Source organism: Delphinapterus leucas, chromosome 1 (genome assembly GCF_059928025.1).
Source record: "Delphinapterus leucas isolate spDelLeu-1000000601 "Yukka" chromosome 1, BTC_Dleu_Yukka2, whole genome shotgun sequence".
Classification (NCBI taxonomy): Eukaryota; Metazoa; Chordata; class Mammalia; order Artiodactyla; family Monodontidae; genus Delphinapterus; species Delphinapterus leucas.
In genome coordinates this window covers 168,432,462-168,452,978 of record NC_143129.1, presented here as the reverse complement: position 1 = coordinate 168,452,978, position 20,517 = coordinate 168,432,462, and the positions used below count along the sequence as shown (strand labels likewise).

Below are 20,517 nucleotides of genomic sequence, written 5' to 3'. Positions count from 1 at the left end.
GCCAAGGGAGTGGTTTGTACAAATAGATGAGACAATGAAGAGTTTACAAGTGACTAGCAAGGCTTTCTAATTTCCACATGGAATATGAGACAGAGGTTATTAATTGTAGGATTTTATCTCCTATTCAGAGCCAGCCAGACTAGATTAGAGTTAGATGGTGGAATAAAGAATAGAAAGCTGCTCCCACCCTCAATTATATATAAAGAAGTTGAAAATTAGTCTTTTACTTGAATATGTATCCGTGTGACCTGTTAATAATTTCTGTTGGTCAGCCTTTCCAAGAGGAAAGTGACTTTCTTCCCAACCTCTCACTAGAGCTCACCTCCTTGAGACATCTCAAACTTAAAGTGGTATGCTGAATTAAGCTGAGGGAGATGTAATTGAAATAGCGAAGAGTTTACTCTCCTAGGTAAGCCAATTTATATAGGTACCTCAGCATAAAATTACATTTAAATGGAAGCATTGTACTTTTGTGATTGATCTTGTAAACTGTTTATTGACAATATAAAGCATGTTCTCACGTTAGTGTCTGATGTGCTGGCCAACAAAAAGTTTTGGAATTGTAAGTGTCACTAAAGGTTTTGAATGTTCAGCAGTGTTTGTTTAGAAACAGTTCTTCGATAAAATGAGACTGCTTGGGGGCTTCAATTGCTATCTAAATCTAAGCTGTAACTTAGATTCCTTTGCATATTAAACTTTATAAGGCCTTTTTTGCTCTTTCCCTAAATAAAATAGGAAGAGATTCACAAATTTTAATCTGTTACTTGCCCCATTCCTTGAGGCAATAAGCTGTGGAAGAAAAGTACTCTAAAAAGAGAGTATCTTATTAGGTGACACTTAAGAGAGAGTTGTCTACTTCTTATAAAGTTGAAGTGAGAATTACCTTTGCATTTCTAAAATAATACATGGAAAACTAGAATGAACACAAGGCCTTATTGTTAAATTTTAAAGCCATTAGTAGGCCAATACTTTTCCCTCTCCCTGCTTGTCTGCTTTTGTCAGCACAAAGTAAATATTGATTGTTAAAATGAAACTGAAACATGCTGGTTAGGGAACATGTGTTGGTTTGGTCCATAGGTGACAGAATTAGAATCTCTGAGAGATTTGTCATTGTTGTAGAGTGTGGACTTCCCTGGGAAATGAATATATCTTTAGGAAATAAATATTTCCTTGGCCATTTATACAAGAGCCAAAGTGAGTCCTGGAGTTAGAATCAGGAGTCTTGGGTTTTAGTCCTGTCTCTGAGCAAAGCATTTAACCTCTTGAACCCTCAATTTCCTACTTCCATAAAGAATAGGAGATTGAGCCAAATGATCACTAAGAATCCTTTTTCTAATCTTTGAGTTTATTGCTGCTTTCAAATACCCAAGATCAGCAGTGAGCCAAGTCAAGTTGGACTTGTAAATTTGGCAGGTAGTAAACAGCAGCCATATGAGGATCCTTAAATCTATCTGTTCTACTCTTGTATAATTCTGTCAACATGAACTAGATTCTGTAATACTGTTTCTGGGCTCTGTGTGTGTGTGTGTGTGTGTGTGTGTGTGTGTGTATGTGTGTTTAATGTGCCTGGTTTGAACTAATTCATGATAATACACACATCTGGGCTGTTCCATCTGTTTAATGTTTCTGTGCACCAACCTGATTGTGTTCACACTTCCTCCTTGGCCTGCTTCTTCCAGTTTGCTCTCTGGATTCATGGTACAGAAATGTCATCCTCTTCCGTTTCTGACTAACCTCCTTGTAATGACTGGGTTTTCTGCCATGTACCATTGTCTGGCTGCCCCTGACCTGCCCTCTCCTTTTTTGACTTGTTTTTTTTTTTTTACTATAACAGCTGTGATAGGTATTGCTTGCATTTATTGAGAGCTTTCCATGTGCCAGGCACATTACAAAGTGCTTTATTTCTGTTCATGTCATTTAATGCCTTGTACTGGTAAGTATTGTTATGCCCACTTTACAAATGAGGAAACTGAGGCTCAGGGAGGTGAAATAACTTGCCTAGTGTTAACAGCTAGTAATAGATCTGGAATTAAAATTTTAGTCTGCCTCCAAAGCTCATCTTCTTAAACAATATGCTGTGTTGTCTGCATGATGATGATAACTACAATATGCTGAGCACCTACTAGGTGCTGGGCAATGCATTTGCCACCTTTTGCTTCCCCATTTTACAGTAGTGGGTGGTGCTCTTGCACATGATCTGCTTTTAGGCTAATAAATGTAAGGGCCAGCTTAGAAGGAATTTGACATTTTTAGATTGGCGCATTCTTTTAATGGAAAATTCCGCTGTTTTTTTCCTTTTATCCTTTCCTATTTTAATGGTCAATATCATAATTTTTTTTACTATTACCAGTACTAACAACTGAGTTTTGCCCAAGTGTACACTTTTTTTTCCTTACTGATGCCTTAGCATTGTCGTTTTCTTATTCCTTACCTTTGCTACTTTTTTAATAAAAAGCAGATAATAGAGATAAGGTAATGGGGAAAGAGGAGCAGGTGCTAAGGAAAGGCAAAGGAAAAATCCAGATACTAGAAATCTTTCCGAAATCTCAGTTTGGAGAACAAAGTTTTAAACTAAAAGCTCAGTTTTAGGGGTAGCTGTCATTTGTTAATGGAATATTAGGGCTTTGACAAACACAGGATTTAACCTCAGTAGCCTTATTCTCATCTGATAATAGGGTAAGTAATATATTCTTCACAATGCCTGTTTATTTGTGGTGATAATTAAAGGACATAGACAGTATAAAACTCCTTAATACAGTGCTCAGAATTGTTAGTTCCCCCTTTACCTTCAGATGTTAAATTCATCAAGCTATATCCTTAATATTTATGTATATGACTGTATATAAATTAGTTATATCTGAATAAAAAAAAAATCAGCATGCAGGCTGGCCCTTCCATTGCTGCATGTGGTTAGCTGATACTGCCTATGTATTATATGCAGCACATAGGGCTACTTCCTATAGTTTTGTATTCCTCAAGATCATTATTGAACTTCAGCAGAAAGAGAAATATTGCATAATACCTTAAAAATATTCATTTCTAGTTTACTATTTTAGTAAGCAAAATTTTCAGAAATATTTCTTTTTATTTTTAGAAAAGGTATAATTAATTCTAAAATATTGTTCCTAATGTTATTAATTCCCAATACACAGATCTTATTCTGCTCTGAGTATGCCACTCACAGGTACGAAATACAGTTTTAGAGCAAGCAGTGAAATGTCAGCATGGTCTGATTTTGAGGTAAGCCTGTATCTAAAATGTACCTTTGAATGGACTTCTGCTCCCATCAGCTTGGTTACGCATAACCCCGATGTTTTTTGTGTGATTAAATTTACAAATTCTTTGGTAGACTCTTGAGCAGCCTCCCTTTCTTCGTGACTGTGAGTCTGGAAAGTTGTAACCCAGCTCAGTGTCAGAAAAAGTAGGTGTGGACTTTGAGGGCTGTGCCGCTCAGCAGCTAGAATGTGGTTGGCAGTCTCCTCCCCTTCCTGCACTTGAGCTCTTCACAGTGTGCACTCTGGAATGACAGGCATTCCTATGTGAAGAGAGCCAGCGTGAAGACATATTTGTGAGAAACACCAGTGCCTTGTCCGGGATACAGGGAAACAGAAACTCCTGCAGATTAACTGACTTCCTGCCATTTCCTGATGTCTGGCGGTGACACTGAGAGAGGAGTGCATGTCCCCTCCTTACGTGGATTTATCGTTTAAGAAAAGTTCGCTTTGGTCCGGGACAATTTGTTGTTGTGAGACACATGAGACAACATAATCATGGGGCAAGCTGACATCTCCAGACCGGTAAATCCAGATGGAGTTGGTGAGTAATAGAAGGCAAAGAAACAAAATCTTGACAGAGGCAAGGCAGATCTGTAGGTGAAGTTGACTATTTTATAGGAATTTGAATGTGAGGATTTTGATGTTTTTAACTTTGGGATGTTTATTACTTTGTGAAGAATAAATGAAAAATAAGTTAATTTTTCATTCAGTTATATTAATTTACCACTCATAGTTGTGTTTTACTGGATCCTTTTGGACTTTTTAAAGACAATATTGCTAGTAAACCATCTGTTAATTTCTTGCCCTTGCAGAAGATAAGTGCTACAGGAACTCATGTTTAGAAATCAATGGTGTTTTACTGCTCTTTTGCAGGACTTGGGCAGCTGATATATATGTGTGGTATAGAATTAGAATTGTTGACTTCTATAAACAGGACCTGTTTTGTTTTGTTTTGTTTTGTTTTGTTGGCTGCAGCATGCGGGATCTTAGTTCCCCCGACCAGTTCCACCAGGCCCCCTGAAGTGAAGCACAGAGTCCTAACCACTGGACCACCAGGGAATTCCCGACAGGACCATTTTTGAGATTTGACTTAATTTTTTAGACTCAGTTATACATTTTCCAAATAAGTCTCAGGCTTTTTCCATTGTGCTCGTGTTTCCGTTTCTCATAAGGCAATACTTGGTATAAACATTGCTGAAGGCAGTGCTTTGCGTTTGAAGTGTTATTGTCTCAGAGATAGCTGGAGACCAGGCTGATAAGTGTAGCCAGAGTTTCAAAGCATATAAGTGAAATGGAAGTCCACTGTCACTAAAAGACTCATTTTCCCAACCTTGTGGGGTTTTGTATAAAGTGAAGATAGAAAGGTGGGAAAGATAGATTTAAGTGTATGCTCATTAAAGGCTTCCTAAATATAAACAAAGTGGGGAAAAGCCTGTGAATCATTCCTTGACATTATACTTTTTTTTTTTTAAGATTCATACCTTCTCATACCTTCTCTTTGATTTATGAAGCAGCAGAAAACATGTTCAGTCCCAGGGTGCTTTTTTTTTCCCCCAGAAATGAAAAATGTTAGTGACTTTAAAGAAAACCATAAAGTGTGGGAACACAGGTAACACGCCCAAATGTGTCTCATGATTTAATGTAATTTCATTTCTAAAGGTATGTTTTCCCCTGAGAACTTTCCAGGTGAAATTCCTACAAAGTACTTTTCATATTTTATTGAAACTGAAGCACATGGATCGCAAAGTGAGTCATTCAGCCACAGATTTTTAGGACTGAAATCAGAACTTGACTTACTTTACTTTGATCACCAGGGCTGGGTCCATATCAATTCAGTAGCTCAGTTGTTTTGTTTTGTTTTTATTCCCTTAATGAAATCGTTCTCATTGGGTTGGCCGAAAAATTCATACGATGTTAACGGAAAAACCCAATTGAACTTTTTGTCCAACCCAGTGGCTAGAAAAGGGTATAGAGGAAAATTAAAAGGACCCTCTGGGGCCTCGACTCAGCTTGAGATGAAATTAAAAACAGAGTTGTATCCCACCCCACCCCTCTCTCTATGCCTACATTCCCTTATGATGGCATTTTGCTTGTTTGCTCCCAGAGGTAACCACTCTCCTGAATTTGGTAAATTCCCTTTTGGGCCACTAAATTCTCCTGTGGTTTCTACTACAAAGGTGGTTCTCTGTTAACAAGTCAGGATGTAAATCATGCTAGGCATTTATCTATGAGATGGAAATGAAAGGTCTTTGAAAAGCAAGAAATGGGTAAGCAGGTACAGCGTACTAATGAGTGGTAATATTTATGAAGAATGCCCATTTAACATCTATATACTAGACAAAAAATTTCATCTCAACAGATAAAGTTTCAGATTTTTTCTGCCTATTAAAAAAAGTAGGGCTCATCATTCATCAATTTTTCCTTCTACCAATAATCCTAATAAAAGTCCTGTGAAGTGGGGAGTTCCCTGGTGGCCTAGTGGTTAGGATTCTGGGCTTCCACTGCCACGTCGCAGGTTCAATCCCTGGTCTGGGAACTGAGATCCCGCAAGCCGTGCAGCGCGGCCAAAAAAAGGATTTACTGAGATAAAACTTTCAAATAATACTTTGTAGTTCTCAATCAACATAAAAAGCTGTTTCTGTGTTCACTAGAATCCTTTACTATGTATCATATTAAAACAAACAGCTAAAAAAAAAAACAGCTGATTTAGCACATGTCCTTAAATTAGGCACAAGACCAAAGATATTTATTTATTTATTTAGCTGAGCCGGGTCTTATTTGCGGCACACGGGATCTTTAGTTGCAGCATGCGAACCCTTAGTTGCAGCATGCATGTGGGATCAAGTTCCCTGACCAGGGATCGAACCCAGCCCCCTACATTGGGAGCATGGAGTCTTAGCCACTGGACCACCAGGGAAGTACCAAGAATTTTAGTGAATTCTACCCAACCATTTAAGCTGGAACTTTCCTTCTCTCTCTAACTTTCCATTCCCTCTCTCTAGCTCTTTTTTTTTTCCCCATCATATACCTTTCACTCAATAATTAGCCTTTTTTTTCCCCCCTTTTCCTTTGTATAAGAATATATTGCTTTAAAAGATGTCATATTGTAATACGGGAATTCCCGATCCCCAGGCCGCATACCAGTATCCCCTCATTCATATTACTGCCTGAACCATCCCCCACGCACCCCCCCATCCATGGAAAAATTGTCTTCCACGAAACTGGTCCCTGGTGGCAAAAAGGTTGGGGACCACTGTTGTAATATTTCCTCTTTCCTTCATTCCTTTTCCATCAGTATTCGATTCATTTTACTCTGAAATTTGTTGTTACGTGTTCTCCCACGTGAGAATAGGAGTGGTTTTGGGAAAGGTGCTTTAGAAATAATTTTGTTATTTGGAGGCAAAGTTAGTAAGGAGATTGCTGGATGAATAAATTTTAATATAGCTATAGAACAATATTAACATAGAAATAAATAATCGATGGATTTATTAAAAATAAACTTCTTCATGAGACTTGAAAGAAGAACACTTGGCATTATTTGGTCACCAGAATTATCAGAGACATTTCTCATACCTATCTAGATCTAAAAATAAATGCTTCTGAGAAAGAAGGAACAGGTATACTTTCTTCATGTAATCCAGGAATCAAGAGAAAGTGTTAGGGGTCTGTCATGTACTCCTTAAAGGATTTTCTGTTGAATACCAATCAAAAATTATTATTCCCTCTTTCTGCTTCAGTAGATTTTCTGAATGGCCTATTGTCACAACAGTATATTCCCTCTTTCTACTTGCAGGTTAATTTTGATAGGTTTAAAGTTTTTTTCCATGAGACAATATATTTTCTGGCACCTCACCTTAAAACCTTTCTCTCAACTTAGAACTTTTATCAAAAAAGTATACATATCAAATTGCCAGAGTAAAGCAGCATCACTTCTTGACGCAGTTACGGTCAAAGATCTCTTTTCCCAGAGTTGGAACCTCAGACCTACTTGTACCTGCACGTACAGAGAGAGACCTTCTCCCTGGCTATCTTCTTGAGTGCTTTGCCCAGTTCTATTTCCCAAAGGTCAGAACTATGCAGTATTTCCAAGGGAAGTTATGGGCCTGCCCTAGACAAAGCCTGCTTTGTTCATTAGTGGCAGGTTTTGCTTTCTGTAATTTTGTTGTTTTCTAAAACAGTTTTTTAAATTCAATAATAATCCTCTTTCAGAAGGCAAAAATGAGTATAAGTACAATAGTGTAAGTACCATAAATTAGTGTTCTCCATTTACAGAATTCTAATGCTGTTAAAATGATTATATAAAAGCAAGATCTGTTTCAAGCTAGATGGGCATAAAAGATAATTAAACAGAACCATTAGATTATAAAAGTAATTGGCCACAATATATTTAAGTCAAACCATTATGCCATATACCTTAAACTTAAAAAAAAAAAGATAATTGGTACCTCTTGATAATGGAGTATGTATCTCGTTGCACAAAGCTATGTATTTTTAAGTTTCGGACAATAACTGATTATTGAAAGTTTTGGGGGTAAAATGAGAGAATTTTATACACTTTAAATCTACACATTTTTTAAGACCCGACAAGGTATAAGAAATAGGTGTGGAACTAAGACAGTCCCAGTAATTTTGTTGCTTATTACTAAGCCTAGTGAAGGGGAGTGGGGTAGTGAAGGCTATCTTGAAAACTAAGTTATCTGTCAACTACAATTGCCTGTGCCTTACCTTGCCTTCCAACGTGAATGACTAATTGGTTGTAAATCAGATTCTCAAATGAACTAGGTTTACCGTTTAACCCTGTTTTATCCCTTATCTCTAGCAAGTAATGTAGGTATAACATGTATCTGTAGCAAATAGTTTATCTGAAGATGAAAAGTGCTAAGTTATTTTTTAATAATACTATACATTTATTTTAAAATCACCTCAGAAATTCACCTGGAACAACTAAACTTGAGCTAAAAAACATTGAATTAAATGTTGACCAGGAAAAAACTTAGGGTTGAAGAAAGAAACTGCTAGAACTCTGCATAATATGTGAAATAAGAAACAAGCCTCTGAAATGTGAGGTGCTAGCTACAACTTGGAGGAGGGAGTAAGTAGTTTAAACACCGGGGCATAGTTTCAGGGTACTTCTCAAACTGGAAACTCCAAACTGTAATTAGTTATCTTCCTCTCCTAACTCCACCCCCTCCAAAAAAAACCAAGACCTCCAACTCTGTGAATTGCTTTCCTAGTGGCCTGCGGCTGCATGACTTCCTTGGAACACACAATCCTAAAACTATAGCCAGCATTCTACACCCTGTTTTCTGGCAAACAAAGGGAAACAAGGAGGGAAAAGCCACCTTGTTTTGGTTCTCATTGGAAAACAGAATGGGCCCATGAGGACATTTTAAATTCCATACTGAGTTTAAATAAAAACAGTGGGGTATCCAAATGTGACTCCAAGCCTGTATTTCTTCTGTCAAATTGGAAATGGGGGCTTCCCTGGTGGCTCAGTGGTTAAGAATCAGCCTGCCAGTGCAGGGGACACGGGTTTGAGCCCTGGTCCATGAAGATCCCACATGCCGCAGAGCAAGGCCGTTCACCACAACTACTGAGCCTGCACTCTACAGCCTGCAAGCCACAACTACTGAGCCTGCATGCCACAACTACTGAAGCCACGTGCCTAGAGCCTGTACTCTGCAACAAGAGAAGCCACCGCAAGGAGAAGCCCGTGCACGGCAACGAAGAGTAGCCCCCGCTTGCCGCAACTAGAGAAAGCACGCGCACAGCAACAAAGACCCAGTGCAGCCAAAAATAAATAAATTAATTTTTAAAAATTGGAAATGGGAGGGGATGGTCATAAAATCAGAATTGTTGAGAACAAATATTTGGTTGATGTGCAGGTTTGCTTACGAACAGTTTCAAATTCACCTCCCTAAGCCCTTTATTTATGAGTACAGAAACAATATTTGAGGTGTAATTGTATCATTAAGAATAAAAAAGATCGGGACTTCCCTGGTGGTGCAGTGGTTGAGAGTCCGCCTGCCGATGCAGGGAACACGGGTTCGTGCCCCGGAACGGGAAGATCTCACATGCCGCAGAGTGGCTGGGCCTGTGAGCCATGGCCGCTGAGCCTGCGCATCCGGAGCCTGTGCTCCGCAACGGGAGAGGCCACAACAGTGAGAGGCCCGCGTACCACCAAAATAAAATAAAATAAAATAAAATAAAAAAGATGGTTTCTCAATACCTGAGTATACTTTTTCTTGTATAATTTATTCATCCATCAGTTTTTCTTTCTATTGCAGTTTTCTAAGTGATGCAATTGAATTTTCTTAAAGTCAGACAAAAATTCACAGTAGGAAGCCTGAATAGTTTCAGTGGATCCAAGAATGCTACGGAGATTAGTGGCTTCAATTAGATCTAATCAGCCACTGCTAAAAAGAATTTATGCATACTTTAAAACCCTTTATTCCACAGCTGAAAAGTTTACACCTGGTGAATTTAGATTACCGTTAAATTTGGTCTCTAGCTCCTTTAGCACAAGATTGTACTCACGGTGAACAAGGGTGGTATTCTTAAAAGAATGTAGGACTAGAAACTGTTGCTTGGGTGATCCAAACCTACTTACTTTAACATGTGTCACTACTCCAAGAAAATGTCCTTGAATGGTTTAATTTGCTTAATACTTCAGACTATGATTTTTATGTAGGAAATAATTTTTTTTTTTTTTTTTTGGCTGCATTGGGTCTTTGTTGCTGAGCGCAGGCTTTCTCTAGTTGTGGCGAGCGAGGGCTACTCTTCGTTGCAGTGCGTGGGTGTCTCGCTGCAGTGGCTTGTCTTGTTGCGGAGCACGGGCTCTAAGCACGCGGGCTTCAGTAGCTGTGGCACGCGGGCTCAGTACCTGTGCCTCGCGGGCTCTAGAGCACAAGCTCAGTAGTTGTGGCACACGAGCTTAGTCGCTCCGCAGCATGTGAGATCTTCCTGGACCAGGGCTCGAACCCGTGTCCCCTGCATTGGCAGGTGGATTTTTAACCACTGTGCCACCAGAGAAGCCCGGAAATAATTCATTTTTATAGGAACCTAATGTTTAGAAAGAATTGCTTTCTTTTATGTACTTATATATATGCTGGACTTTATTAACTGTTACGATTTGAAAGCTCCCACTTTCAAAGTAAATTTGTTTTTATTCCAATTATAAAAGCCATACATGTTCACTGTAAAATAAAAAAACACACACACAAAAAATAGAAGAAGCTAGAAGAAGCACAGATATCCTGTAGTCCTATCATCAAATTATATTTACATTTTCGTTTAGTTCTTTGCATTCTCCTTTTTTTTTGAATTTTTGAATTTTATTTATTTTTTTATACAGCAGGTTCTTATTAGTTATCTATTTTATACATATTAGTGTATATATGTCAATCCCGATTTCCCAATTCATCCCACCACCAACACCGCTCCCCCCTGCCCGCCACTTTACCCCCTTGGTGTCCATACGTTTGTTCTCTACATCTGTGTCTCTTTTTCTGCCCTGGAAACCAGCTCATCTGTACCATTTTTCTAGGTTCCACATATATGCGTTAATATATGATATTTGTTTTTCTGACTTACTTTATTCTGTATGACAGTCTGTAGATCCATCCACGTCTCTACAAACGACCCAGTTTCGTCCCTGTCTGAGTAATATTCCATTGTATATATGTACCACATCTTCTTTATCCATTCATCTGTCGATGGGCATTTAGGTTGCTTCCATGACTTGGCTATTGTAAATAGTGCTGCAATGAACATTGGAGTGCATGTGTCTTTTTGAATTATGGTTTTCTCAGGGTATATGCCCAGTAGTGGGATTGCTGGGTCATATGGTAATTCTATTTTTAGTTTTTTAAGGAACTTCCATACTGTTCTCCATAGTGGCTGTATCACTTTACATTCCAACCAACAGTGCAAGAGGGTTCCCTTTTCTCCACACCTTCTCCAGCATTTATTGTTTCTAGATTTTCTTATGATGCCCATTCTAACTGGTGTGAGGTGATACCTCATTGTAGTTTTGATTTGCAGTTCTCTAATAATTAGTGATGTTGAGCAGCTTTTCATGTGTTTCTTGGCCATCTGTATGTCATCTTTGGAGAAATGTCTATTTAGGTCTGCTCATTTTTCGATTGGGTTGTTTGTTTTGTTAATATCGAGCTGCATGAGCTTTTTATATATTTTGGAGATTGATCTTTTGTCCGTTGATTCGTTTGCAAATATTTTCTCCCATTCTGAGGGTTGTCTTTTCGTCTTGTTTGTAGTTTCCTTTGCTTTGCAAAAGATTTTAAGTTTCATTAGGTCCCATTTGTTTATTTTTGTTTCTATTTCCATAACTCTAGGAGATGGATCAAAAAAGATCTTGCTGTGATTTATGTCAAAGAGTGTTCTTCCTATGTTTTCCTCTAAGAGTTTTATAATGTCCAGTCTTACGTTTAGTTCTCTAACCCATTTTGAGCTTATTTTTGTGTATGGTGTTAAGGAGTGTTATCATTTCATTCTTTTACATGTAGCTGTCCAGTTTTCCCAGCACCACTTATTGAAGAGATTGTCTTCACTCCATTGTATATCCTTGCCTCCTTTGTCGTAGATTAGTTGACCATAGGTGCGTGGGTTTATCTCTGGGCTTTCTGTCCTGTTCCATTGATGTATTTTTCTGTTTTTGTGCCAGTACCATATTGTCTTGATTACTGTAGCTTTGTAGTGTAGTCTGAAGTCAGGGAGTCTGATTCCTCCAGCTCCGTTTTTTTCCCTCAAGGCTGCTTGGGCTATTGGGGGTCTTTTGTGTCTCCGTACAAATTTTAAGATTTTTTGTTCTAGTTCTGTAAAACATGCCACTGGTAATTTGATAGGGATTGCATTGAATCTGTAGATTGCTTTGGGTAGTATAGTCATTTTCACAATATTGATTCTTCCAATCCAAGGACATGGTATATCTCTCCATCTGTTTGTGTCATCTTTTTTTTTTTTTTTTTTTTTGCGGTACGCGGGCCTCTCACTGTTGTGGCCTCTCCCATTGCAGAGCACAGGCTCCGGACGCACAGGCTCAGTTGCCATGGCTCACGGGCCCAGCCGCTCTGCGGCATGTGGGATCCTCCCGGACCGGGACACATACCCATGTCCCCTGCATCGGCAGGTGGACTCTCAACCACTGCACCACCAGGGAAGCCCCTGTTTATGTCATCTTTGATTTCTTTCATCAGTGTCTTATAGTTTTCTGAGTGCAGGTCTTTTACCACCTTAGGTATGTTTATTCCTGGGTATTTTATTCTTTTTGTTCCAATGGTGAATGGGATTGTTTCCTTAATTTCTCTTTCTGATCTTTCGTTGTTAGTGTATAGGAATGCAAGAAATTTCTGTGTATTAATTTTGTATCCTGCAACTTTACCAAATTCATTGATTAGCTCTAGTAGCTTTCTGGCGGCATTTTTAGGATTCTCTATGTATAGTATCATGTCATCTGCAAACAGTGACAGTTTGACTTCTTCTTCTCCAATTTGTATTCCTTTTATTTCTTTTTCTTCTCTGATTGCTGTGGCTAGGACTTCCGAAACTGTGTTGGATAATAGTGGCGAGAGTGGACACCCTTGTCTTGTTCCTGATCTTAGAGGAAATGCTTTCAGTTTTTCACCATTGAGAATGATGTTTGCTGTGGGTTTGTCCTTTATTATGTTGAGGTAGGTTCCCTCTGTGCCCACTCTCTGGAGAGTTCTTATCATAAATGAGTGTTGAATTTTGTCAGAAACTTTTTCAGCATCTATTGAGATGATCATATGTTATTTCTTCTTCAATTTGTTAATATGGTATATCACATTGATTGATTTGAGTATATTGAAGAATCCTTGCATCCCTGGGATAAATCCCACTTGATCATGGTGTATGATCCTTTTAATGTGTTGTTGGATTCTGTTTTCTAGTATTTTGTTGAGGATTTTTGCATCTATATTCATCAGTGATATTGGTCTGTAATTTTCTTTTTTTGTAGTATCTTTGTCTGGTTTTGGTATCAGGGTGATGGTGGTCTCATAGAATGAATTTGGGAGTGTTCTTTCCTCTGCAATTTTTTAGAAGACTTTGAGAAGGATGGGTGTTAACTCTTCTCTAAATGTTTGATGGAATTCACCTGTGAAGCCATCTGGTCCTGGACTTTTGTTTGTTGGAAGATTTTTAATCACAGTTTCAATTTCATTACTTGTGATTGGTCTGTTCATATTTTCTATTTCTTCCTTGGATCAGTCTTGGAAGGTTATACCTTTCTAAGAATTTGTCCATTTCTTCCAGGTTGTCCATTTTATTGGCATAGAGCTGCTTGTAGTAGTCTCTTAGGATGCTTTGTATTTCTGAAGTGTTCCTTGTAACTTCTCCTTTTTCATTTCTAATTTTATTGATTTGAGTCCTCTCCCTGTTTTTCTTGTTGAGTCTGGCTAAATGTTTATCAATTTTGTTTATCTTCTCAACGAACCAGCTTTTAGTTTTATTCACTTTGCTATATTGTTTTCTTTGTTTCTATTTCATTTATTTCTGCTCTGATCTTTATGATTTCTTTCCTTTTACTAACTTTGGGTTTTGTTTGTTCTTCTATCTCTAGTTCCTTTAGGTGTAAGGTTAGATTGTTTATTTGAGAGTTTTCTTGTTTCTTGAGGTAGGCTTGTATTACTATAAACTTCCCTCTTAGAACCGCTTTTGCTGCATCCCATAGGTTTTGGTTCATCGTGTTTTCGTTGTAATTTGTCTCTAGATATTTTTTGATTTCTTCAGTGATCTCTTGGTTATCTAGTAATGTATTGTTTAGCCTCCATGTGTTTACGTTTTTTTCCCTGTAATTTATTTCTGGTCTCATAGCATTGTGGTCAGAAAAGATGCTTGATATGATTTCAGTTTTCTTAAGTTTACCAAGACTTGATTCGTGACCCAAGTTGTGATCTGTCCTGGAGAATATTCTGTGTGCACTTGAGAAGAAAATGTAATCTGCTGTCTTTGGATGGAATGTCCTATAAATATCAATTAAATCTATCTGGTCTATGGTGTCATTTAAAACTTGTGTTTCCTTATTAATTTTCTGTCGGATGATCTGTCCATTGGTGTAAGTGAAGTGTTAAAGTCCCCCACTATTATTGTGTTACCGTCATTTTCTTCATTTCTAGCTGTTAGCAGTTGCCTTGTGTATTGAGGTGCTCCTATGTTGGGTGCATATATATTTATAATTATGATATCTTCTTCTTGGATTGATCCCGTGATCATTATGTTGTGTCCTTCCTTGTCTCCTGTAACATTCTTTATTTTAGAGTCTATTTTATCTGATATGAGCATTGTTACTCCAGCTTTCTTTTGATTTCCATTTGCATGGAATATCTTTTTCCATCCCCTCACTTTCAGTCTGTATGTGTCCCAAGGTCTGAAGTGCGTCTCTTGTAGACAGCATATAGATGGGTCTTGTTTTTGTATCCATTCAGCGAGCCTGTGTCTTTTGGTTGGAGCATTTAATCCATTCACGTTTAAGGTAATTATCAATATGTATGTTCCTATTACCATTTTCTTAATGTTATGGGTTTGTTTTTGTAGGTCCTTTTCTTCTCTTGTGTTTCCCACTTAGAGAAGTTCCTTTAGCATTTGTTGTAGAGCTGGTTTGGTGGTGCTGAATTCTCTTAGCTTTTGCTTGTCTGTAAAACTTTTGATTTCTCTGTCAATTCTGAATGATATCCTTGCCGGGTAGAGTAATCTTGGTTGTAGGTTCTTAACTTTCATCACCTTAAATATATCATACCACTCTCTTCTGGCTTATAGAGTTTCTGCTGAGAAATCAGCTGTTAACCTTATGGGAGTTCCCTTGTATGTTGTCATTTTTCCCTTGCTGCTTTTAATAATTTTTCTTTGGCTTTAATTTTTGTCAGTTTGATTACTATGTGTCTTGGCATGTTTCTCCGTGGGTTTAACGTGCCTGGGACTCTCTGTGCTTCCTGGACTTGGGTGGCTATTTCCTTTCCCATGTTAGGGAAATTTTCAGCCATAATCTCTTCACATATTTTCTCGGGTCCTTTCTCTCATCTCCTTGTGGGACACCTATAATGCGAATGTTGTTATGTTTAATATTGTCCCAGAGGTCTCTTATCTCTTAGGCTGTCTTCATTTCTTTTCATTCTTTTTTCTTTATTCTGTTCCACAGCAGTGAATTCCACCATTCTGTCTTCCAGGTCACTTATTCTTCTGCCTCAGTTATTCTCCTATTGATTCCTTCTAGTGTATTTTTCATTTCAGTTATTGTATTGTTCATCTCTGTTTGTTTGTTCTTTAATTCTTCTAGGTCTTTGTTAAACATTTCTTGCATCTTCTTGATCTTTGACTCCATTCTTTATCCGAGGTCCTGGATCATCTTCACTATCATTACTCTGAATTCTTTTTCTGGAAAGTTGCCTATCTCCACTTCATTTAGTTGTTTTTCTGGGGTTTTATGTTGTTTCATCATCTGGTACAAAGTCCTCTGCCTTTTCATTTTGTCTAACTTTCTGTGAATATCCCATTCTCCTTTTTAATGTATATTATAGTTTAGGTAATGCAGTGCATGTAACTTCCTCCTGTATTTTTTTTTTGTGTGTTACGCGGGCCTCTCACTGTTGTGGCCTCTCCCATTGCGGAGCACAGGCTCCGGATGCACAGGCTCAGCGGCCATGGCTCGCGGGCCCAGCCGCTCCGCGGCATGTGGGATCTTCCCAGACCGGGACACGAACCCGTGTCCCCTGCATCGGCAGGTGCACTCTCAACCACTGTGCCACCAGGGAAGCCCCCTACTCTATTTTTAACCTGTATTTGAAAAAATATGTTCATGGCCCTGGCCCCTATTCTAGTTCTAAATAATACCTAGTTAGGGACTTCCCTGGTGATCCAGTGTTTAAGAATCTTCATTCCAATGCAAGGGACATGGGTTCAGTCCCTGGTTGGGGAACAAAGATCCCACATGCCACAGGGCAACTAAGCCCGCATGCTGTAGAGCCCACATGCCACAACTAGAGATAGCCCCCACGCCGCAACAAAAGATCTCACATGCCGCAGCAAAGATCCCACGTGCCACAACTAAGACCCAACGTAGCCATATAAATAAATAAATAAATAAATAAATAAATATTTTTTAAAAAAATAATACGGACTTCCCTGGCGGTCCAGTGGTTGAGACTTTGCCTTTCAATGCATGGGGTACGTGTCCCATCCCTGGTCAGGGAGCTAAGATCCCACATGCCTCATGGTCAAAAAATGAAAACGTAAAACAGAAGCCATATTGTAACAAGTTCAATAAAGACTTCAAAAATGGTCCACATCAAAAAATAAATAAATAGAGACTTCCCTGGTGGCGCAGTGGTTAAGAATCCGCCTGCCAATGCAGGGGATGCGGGTTCAATCCCTGGTCCAGGAAGATCCCACATGCCACGGAGCAACTAAGCCCGTGTGCCACAGCTACTGAAGTGACCTGCATGCTGCAACTACTGAGCCCACATGCTGCAACAACTGAAGCCCAAGTGCTTAGAGCCCATGCTCCACAACAAGAGAAGCCACCGCAATGAGAAGCCCATGCACTACAACGAAGAGTAGCCCCCGCTTGCTGTAACTAGAGAAAGCCCGCACGTAGCAACGAAGACCCAACGCAGCCAAAAATAAAGAAGGGAAGAAGGGAAGAAAGGAAGGAAGGAAGGGAGAGAGGGAGAGAGGCAGGAAGGAAGGAAGGAAGGGAGGGAAGGAGGGAGGGAGGGAGAAAGAAAGAAAGAATTAGGTTACGTGCAGAGAATGTCTGCCTGTCTTTTTTAACATGCAAAAGTTTTCCAGATAGTAATCTGGAATTGCATTTAACAAGCTGACTAATCATAAGAATTGCCTGAGAAATTTTTTAAAAACAGATTTTTAGGTCCCAGCTCCTGGAGATTCTGTGTTTTGAAAAGGCAACTGGGCTGATTCCAAGTATTTGGAACAGATTTGGGTGTCACGGAAATAATGTTCTGTTTGTCATGAAAGTGAGGAGGGGAGAAGGGGAAGGAAAGGAGAATGTGAGAATATAAGAATATGAATGAATGAATTTGGTATGATAACTGGGTCAGGACTTGGTGTGGCTGAACCTCACTGCCTGATGCAAGAGGCATACCAGTTTCTAAAAGTTTTATGGACCTGAGGATTAAACACATTTTCATAAAGCGTCAAAGAAAAAAAGTACTGCTCTCTTTGCTTTTTGTTTTCAGTGCCTTGATGGCAGATGCATTCATCTTTATCGTAAGCTGTTGGTATTTTCCACACACACTGTGACTTAATAGAAACTGAACTTATTTTGAGTTCGTATGCTAGCAGGCGTAAATATGTTTGGAAGGATATCATGATTTTCTTGTTTTGAATGTATAAGAGAAAGAGGACAGATAAATTTGTTGTTCAATATAATGAAGAACTAAAAGGGTTGAACTAAATCCCACTTTAGAATGTCATTAGATATCTAAGAAGTTAGTGGAAGCAGGCTAGATTGGTTATATTTCATTTTAGGACTTTACAGACAGGAACTTTTCTGTGAATATGTTACCACCTAACATTCCTAAAGTTTTGGGCTATTTTTCTTTGTAAAAGCGTCACATAGCGCTAATAACCTTTACTTTCATACTGTTAGTTTGGGGTTTTGTTTGTTTTGGTTTGGGTTTTGTTTTTTTATATTATCTTCCCTATTACTTTTAACCAAACAGGCATTTTCCTGTGTGTCTTTTGGAACTCAGTGAATTTCACTCAGTGGGTGGGTTAGCAAGAGATTTAAAGTTTCAGTCCTTCCTTGTCTCTGTAAGGAAGGCTACTCTTTGAGAATGAACAACTTATGATACTTATCTCCATTTCTGAAAGTGTTATCATTAACATATGTTAAATATCAATGTTATGATATCATGAATGCTCTGAAATGTGTCCAGGTCTCATTGACATTCCACAATTGGTAGAATACTGTCTTAGTTAAAGCACTCACTCTTAAAAACAGTACCATGTGTTCACCCTAGTGCCACTCTTGGTGGTCCATCCTGGGGTACCATTGAGGGGAAATTGTTAGGATAGGAGTTATTCTATGTCTCTAGCAACTAAACTTTAAGAAATATGATCCAATGTTATAACCATGTTCTACTGCATTTCATGTAAAGAATTAAAGTAGTTGAGACCCAAGATGCCCTCAAGTAAAGAAAAGAGTCACTGTCCTCTGTCATCTTCATCTGTTGCACTTCAGGAACCAGACCCCTGTTTTGCCTATGTCATCTTAGGCATAGCAAAGTAATGCATCAGCAGCCATTGCTGCAGTCGCTCTGATAATTACTGTTGTGTAAATCTTACCTTTATCAACGGACTTCCCTAGATTCAGCATCTGTGAACTGAAAAAAGATTGAATTTGTCAAGTGTTTCTTTAAAAAAATTAATGCTTGTTGATTGTGTATTTTCTCTTATGAAAAAATATCTATTGAATTAAGAGGGTTGGTTTTTTTTGTTTGTTTTTTTTTGCGGTACGCGGGCCTCTCACCGCTGCGGCCCCTCCCGCTGCGGAGCACAGGCTCCGGACGCGCAGGCCCAGCGGCCACGGCCCACGGGCCCAGCTGCTCCGCGGCACGCAGGATCCTCCCAGACCGGGGCACGAACCTGTGCCCCCTGCATCGGCAGGCAGACTCTCAACCACTGCGCCACCAGGGAAGCCCAAGAGGGTTTTTTTTAAGAGTATATATTATGCCCCTTTGTCCTCCCCACCTCCAAATGCATTATTTGCTTCAAATGTGAAATTGTTTACAATAAACATGTTAACTTATTACATGTGATTATACAGTATGTGGTCCTTAATGTATTTCTATAAAGTAAAGGTCCCAATTTAATTCCAGGATTGTTATTCCACATGACTCTTTTTTTTCTTCTCCTCTAGACTTCTCCAAAGAACGCTGGGACAGTAGGTGGAGTGCAAAGTTGTATTGTGTTGCCTTCCTGCTTTTTTTGTTGCCTTCCTGCTTTTTTTTATTATTCTTGGCCCAGTCTTGGCTGCTCCTTTCTCTGCCACTAAAGCTCACTCACTAAACCCTGCATGTGTGGTCATTATGAGGGACTCATGGCCTTTCATTTCGATCCTGCACATTTATCATGTCAGTTATGTTTCTTGTCAAATCTTTAGAATCAGGATTGTCCCTAAAGCAATATTGTAATAAGCAAACTGAAATCTCATCTCTACTTTCAAAAAAGTTTTCCTTTATTTTGAAGCACTAATACCCCTGCCTCACCCCGCCCCCCAAGCCCCTTCCAATACTCCAAAACTACCTAAGGTCTTTTTTGCGAAGGGAGAAAATAATCTGATAACATATACAAGTAAGGTGTTAGTACTTAAGTGTTACCCCCCTCCCTGAACTATTTATATCCTGAGAAAGGAGGGCAAGGGAGGGCAGTGTTTAACAGAGAATAATGACTCACTCACCGATGGTAGAATTCTCTGCTTCAATGACACAAGAGATAGTGGTGTTAGCTGAGACAGGCCTTCCCCCATGCCAAGAGGATGAGCATAGCAACAGCAATAGCCTACATTGGGGCAAGATCTCATGCACATTGGGAAGGTATCCACATCTGTGCGTGTGTGTGCCTTTAAGAGACTTGAGCTGGTTATGATCATCTCATTGAATTTTTGTCCTAAAATGATGTCAGCTCCGTTTGGTTCCTTTTCCTCCTTAGTAATTTATCTGTTATGGATTTTGATGTTTGGTGTCCATGTGATGTCAAGGAGTCTGTCTGCATGATTATTTTATCATTGCTCTGATCCTTTCCAACTACCACAGGAAGAGAGGGGAAGGGACATTTTCAAGATTGTGCTGAAATAATAAATCGGCTGTTCTCTTCCCTTTCTCCCTCTCACCATGCAACAGAAGAAGCAGGTCAGCCCACCGCAGACCCAGGCATGGTCATGGACAGTGTGGAAGCAGGAGACACAACACCTCCTACCAAAAGGAAGAGCAAGTTCTCAGGGTTTGGCAAGATCTTCAAGCCCTGGAAATGGCGGAAAAAAAAAAGCGATAAATTCAAAGAGACATCAGAAGGTGAGATGTTAAGATTTAAATATATGTTCTGAGTTAGAGAGTTCCCCATTGAAGGTACCTAACTTTTTCATTCTCTTCCCAAGTTTCTATAACCCCCTGTTTGAAAAGGGAATTGAATCTTTTAATTAAAAAAACAAGTGGTCACTCACTAAGCCATATATGCTATATCCTCA

General features: G+C 39.1%; 1 protein-coding gene across 12 annotated transcripts in view; it reads left to right on the top strand.

Annotated features, from left to right (window-relative positions):
* PHACTR4 (phosphatase and actin regulator 4) overlaps positions 1-20,517 on the top strand; it is a 127,506-nt gene that overhangs the window by 68,037 nt on the left and 38,952 nt on the right. For 7 of the 12 annotated variants that reach the window (XR_016388076.1, XR_016388071.1, XR_016388077.1 and 4 more), the window contains exons 1-3: positions 3,407-3,868; positions 19,192-19,215; positions 20,174-20,344. Coding sequence is in view for 7 of the 12 variants with exons in the window: in XM_089897757.1 (XP_089753883.1) it covers positions 3,808-3,868; positions 19,192-19,215; positions 20,174-20,344 (256 nt within the window). In the remaining 5 variants the exon portion in view is untranslated. Of the gene's footprint in view, positions 1-3,406; positions 3,873-19,191; positions 19,216-20,173; positions 20,345-20,517 lie in introns of those variants that run through there. The other 5 variants (XM_089897728.1, XM_030763850.2, XM_089897743.1 and 2 more) reach the window with 5 other exon arrangements.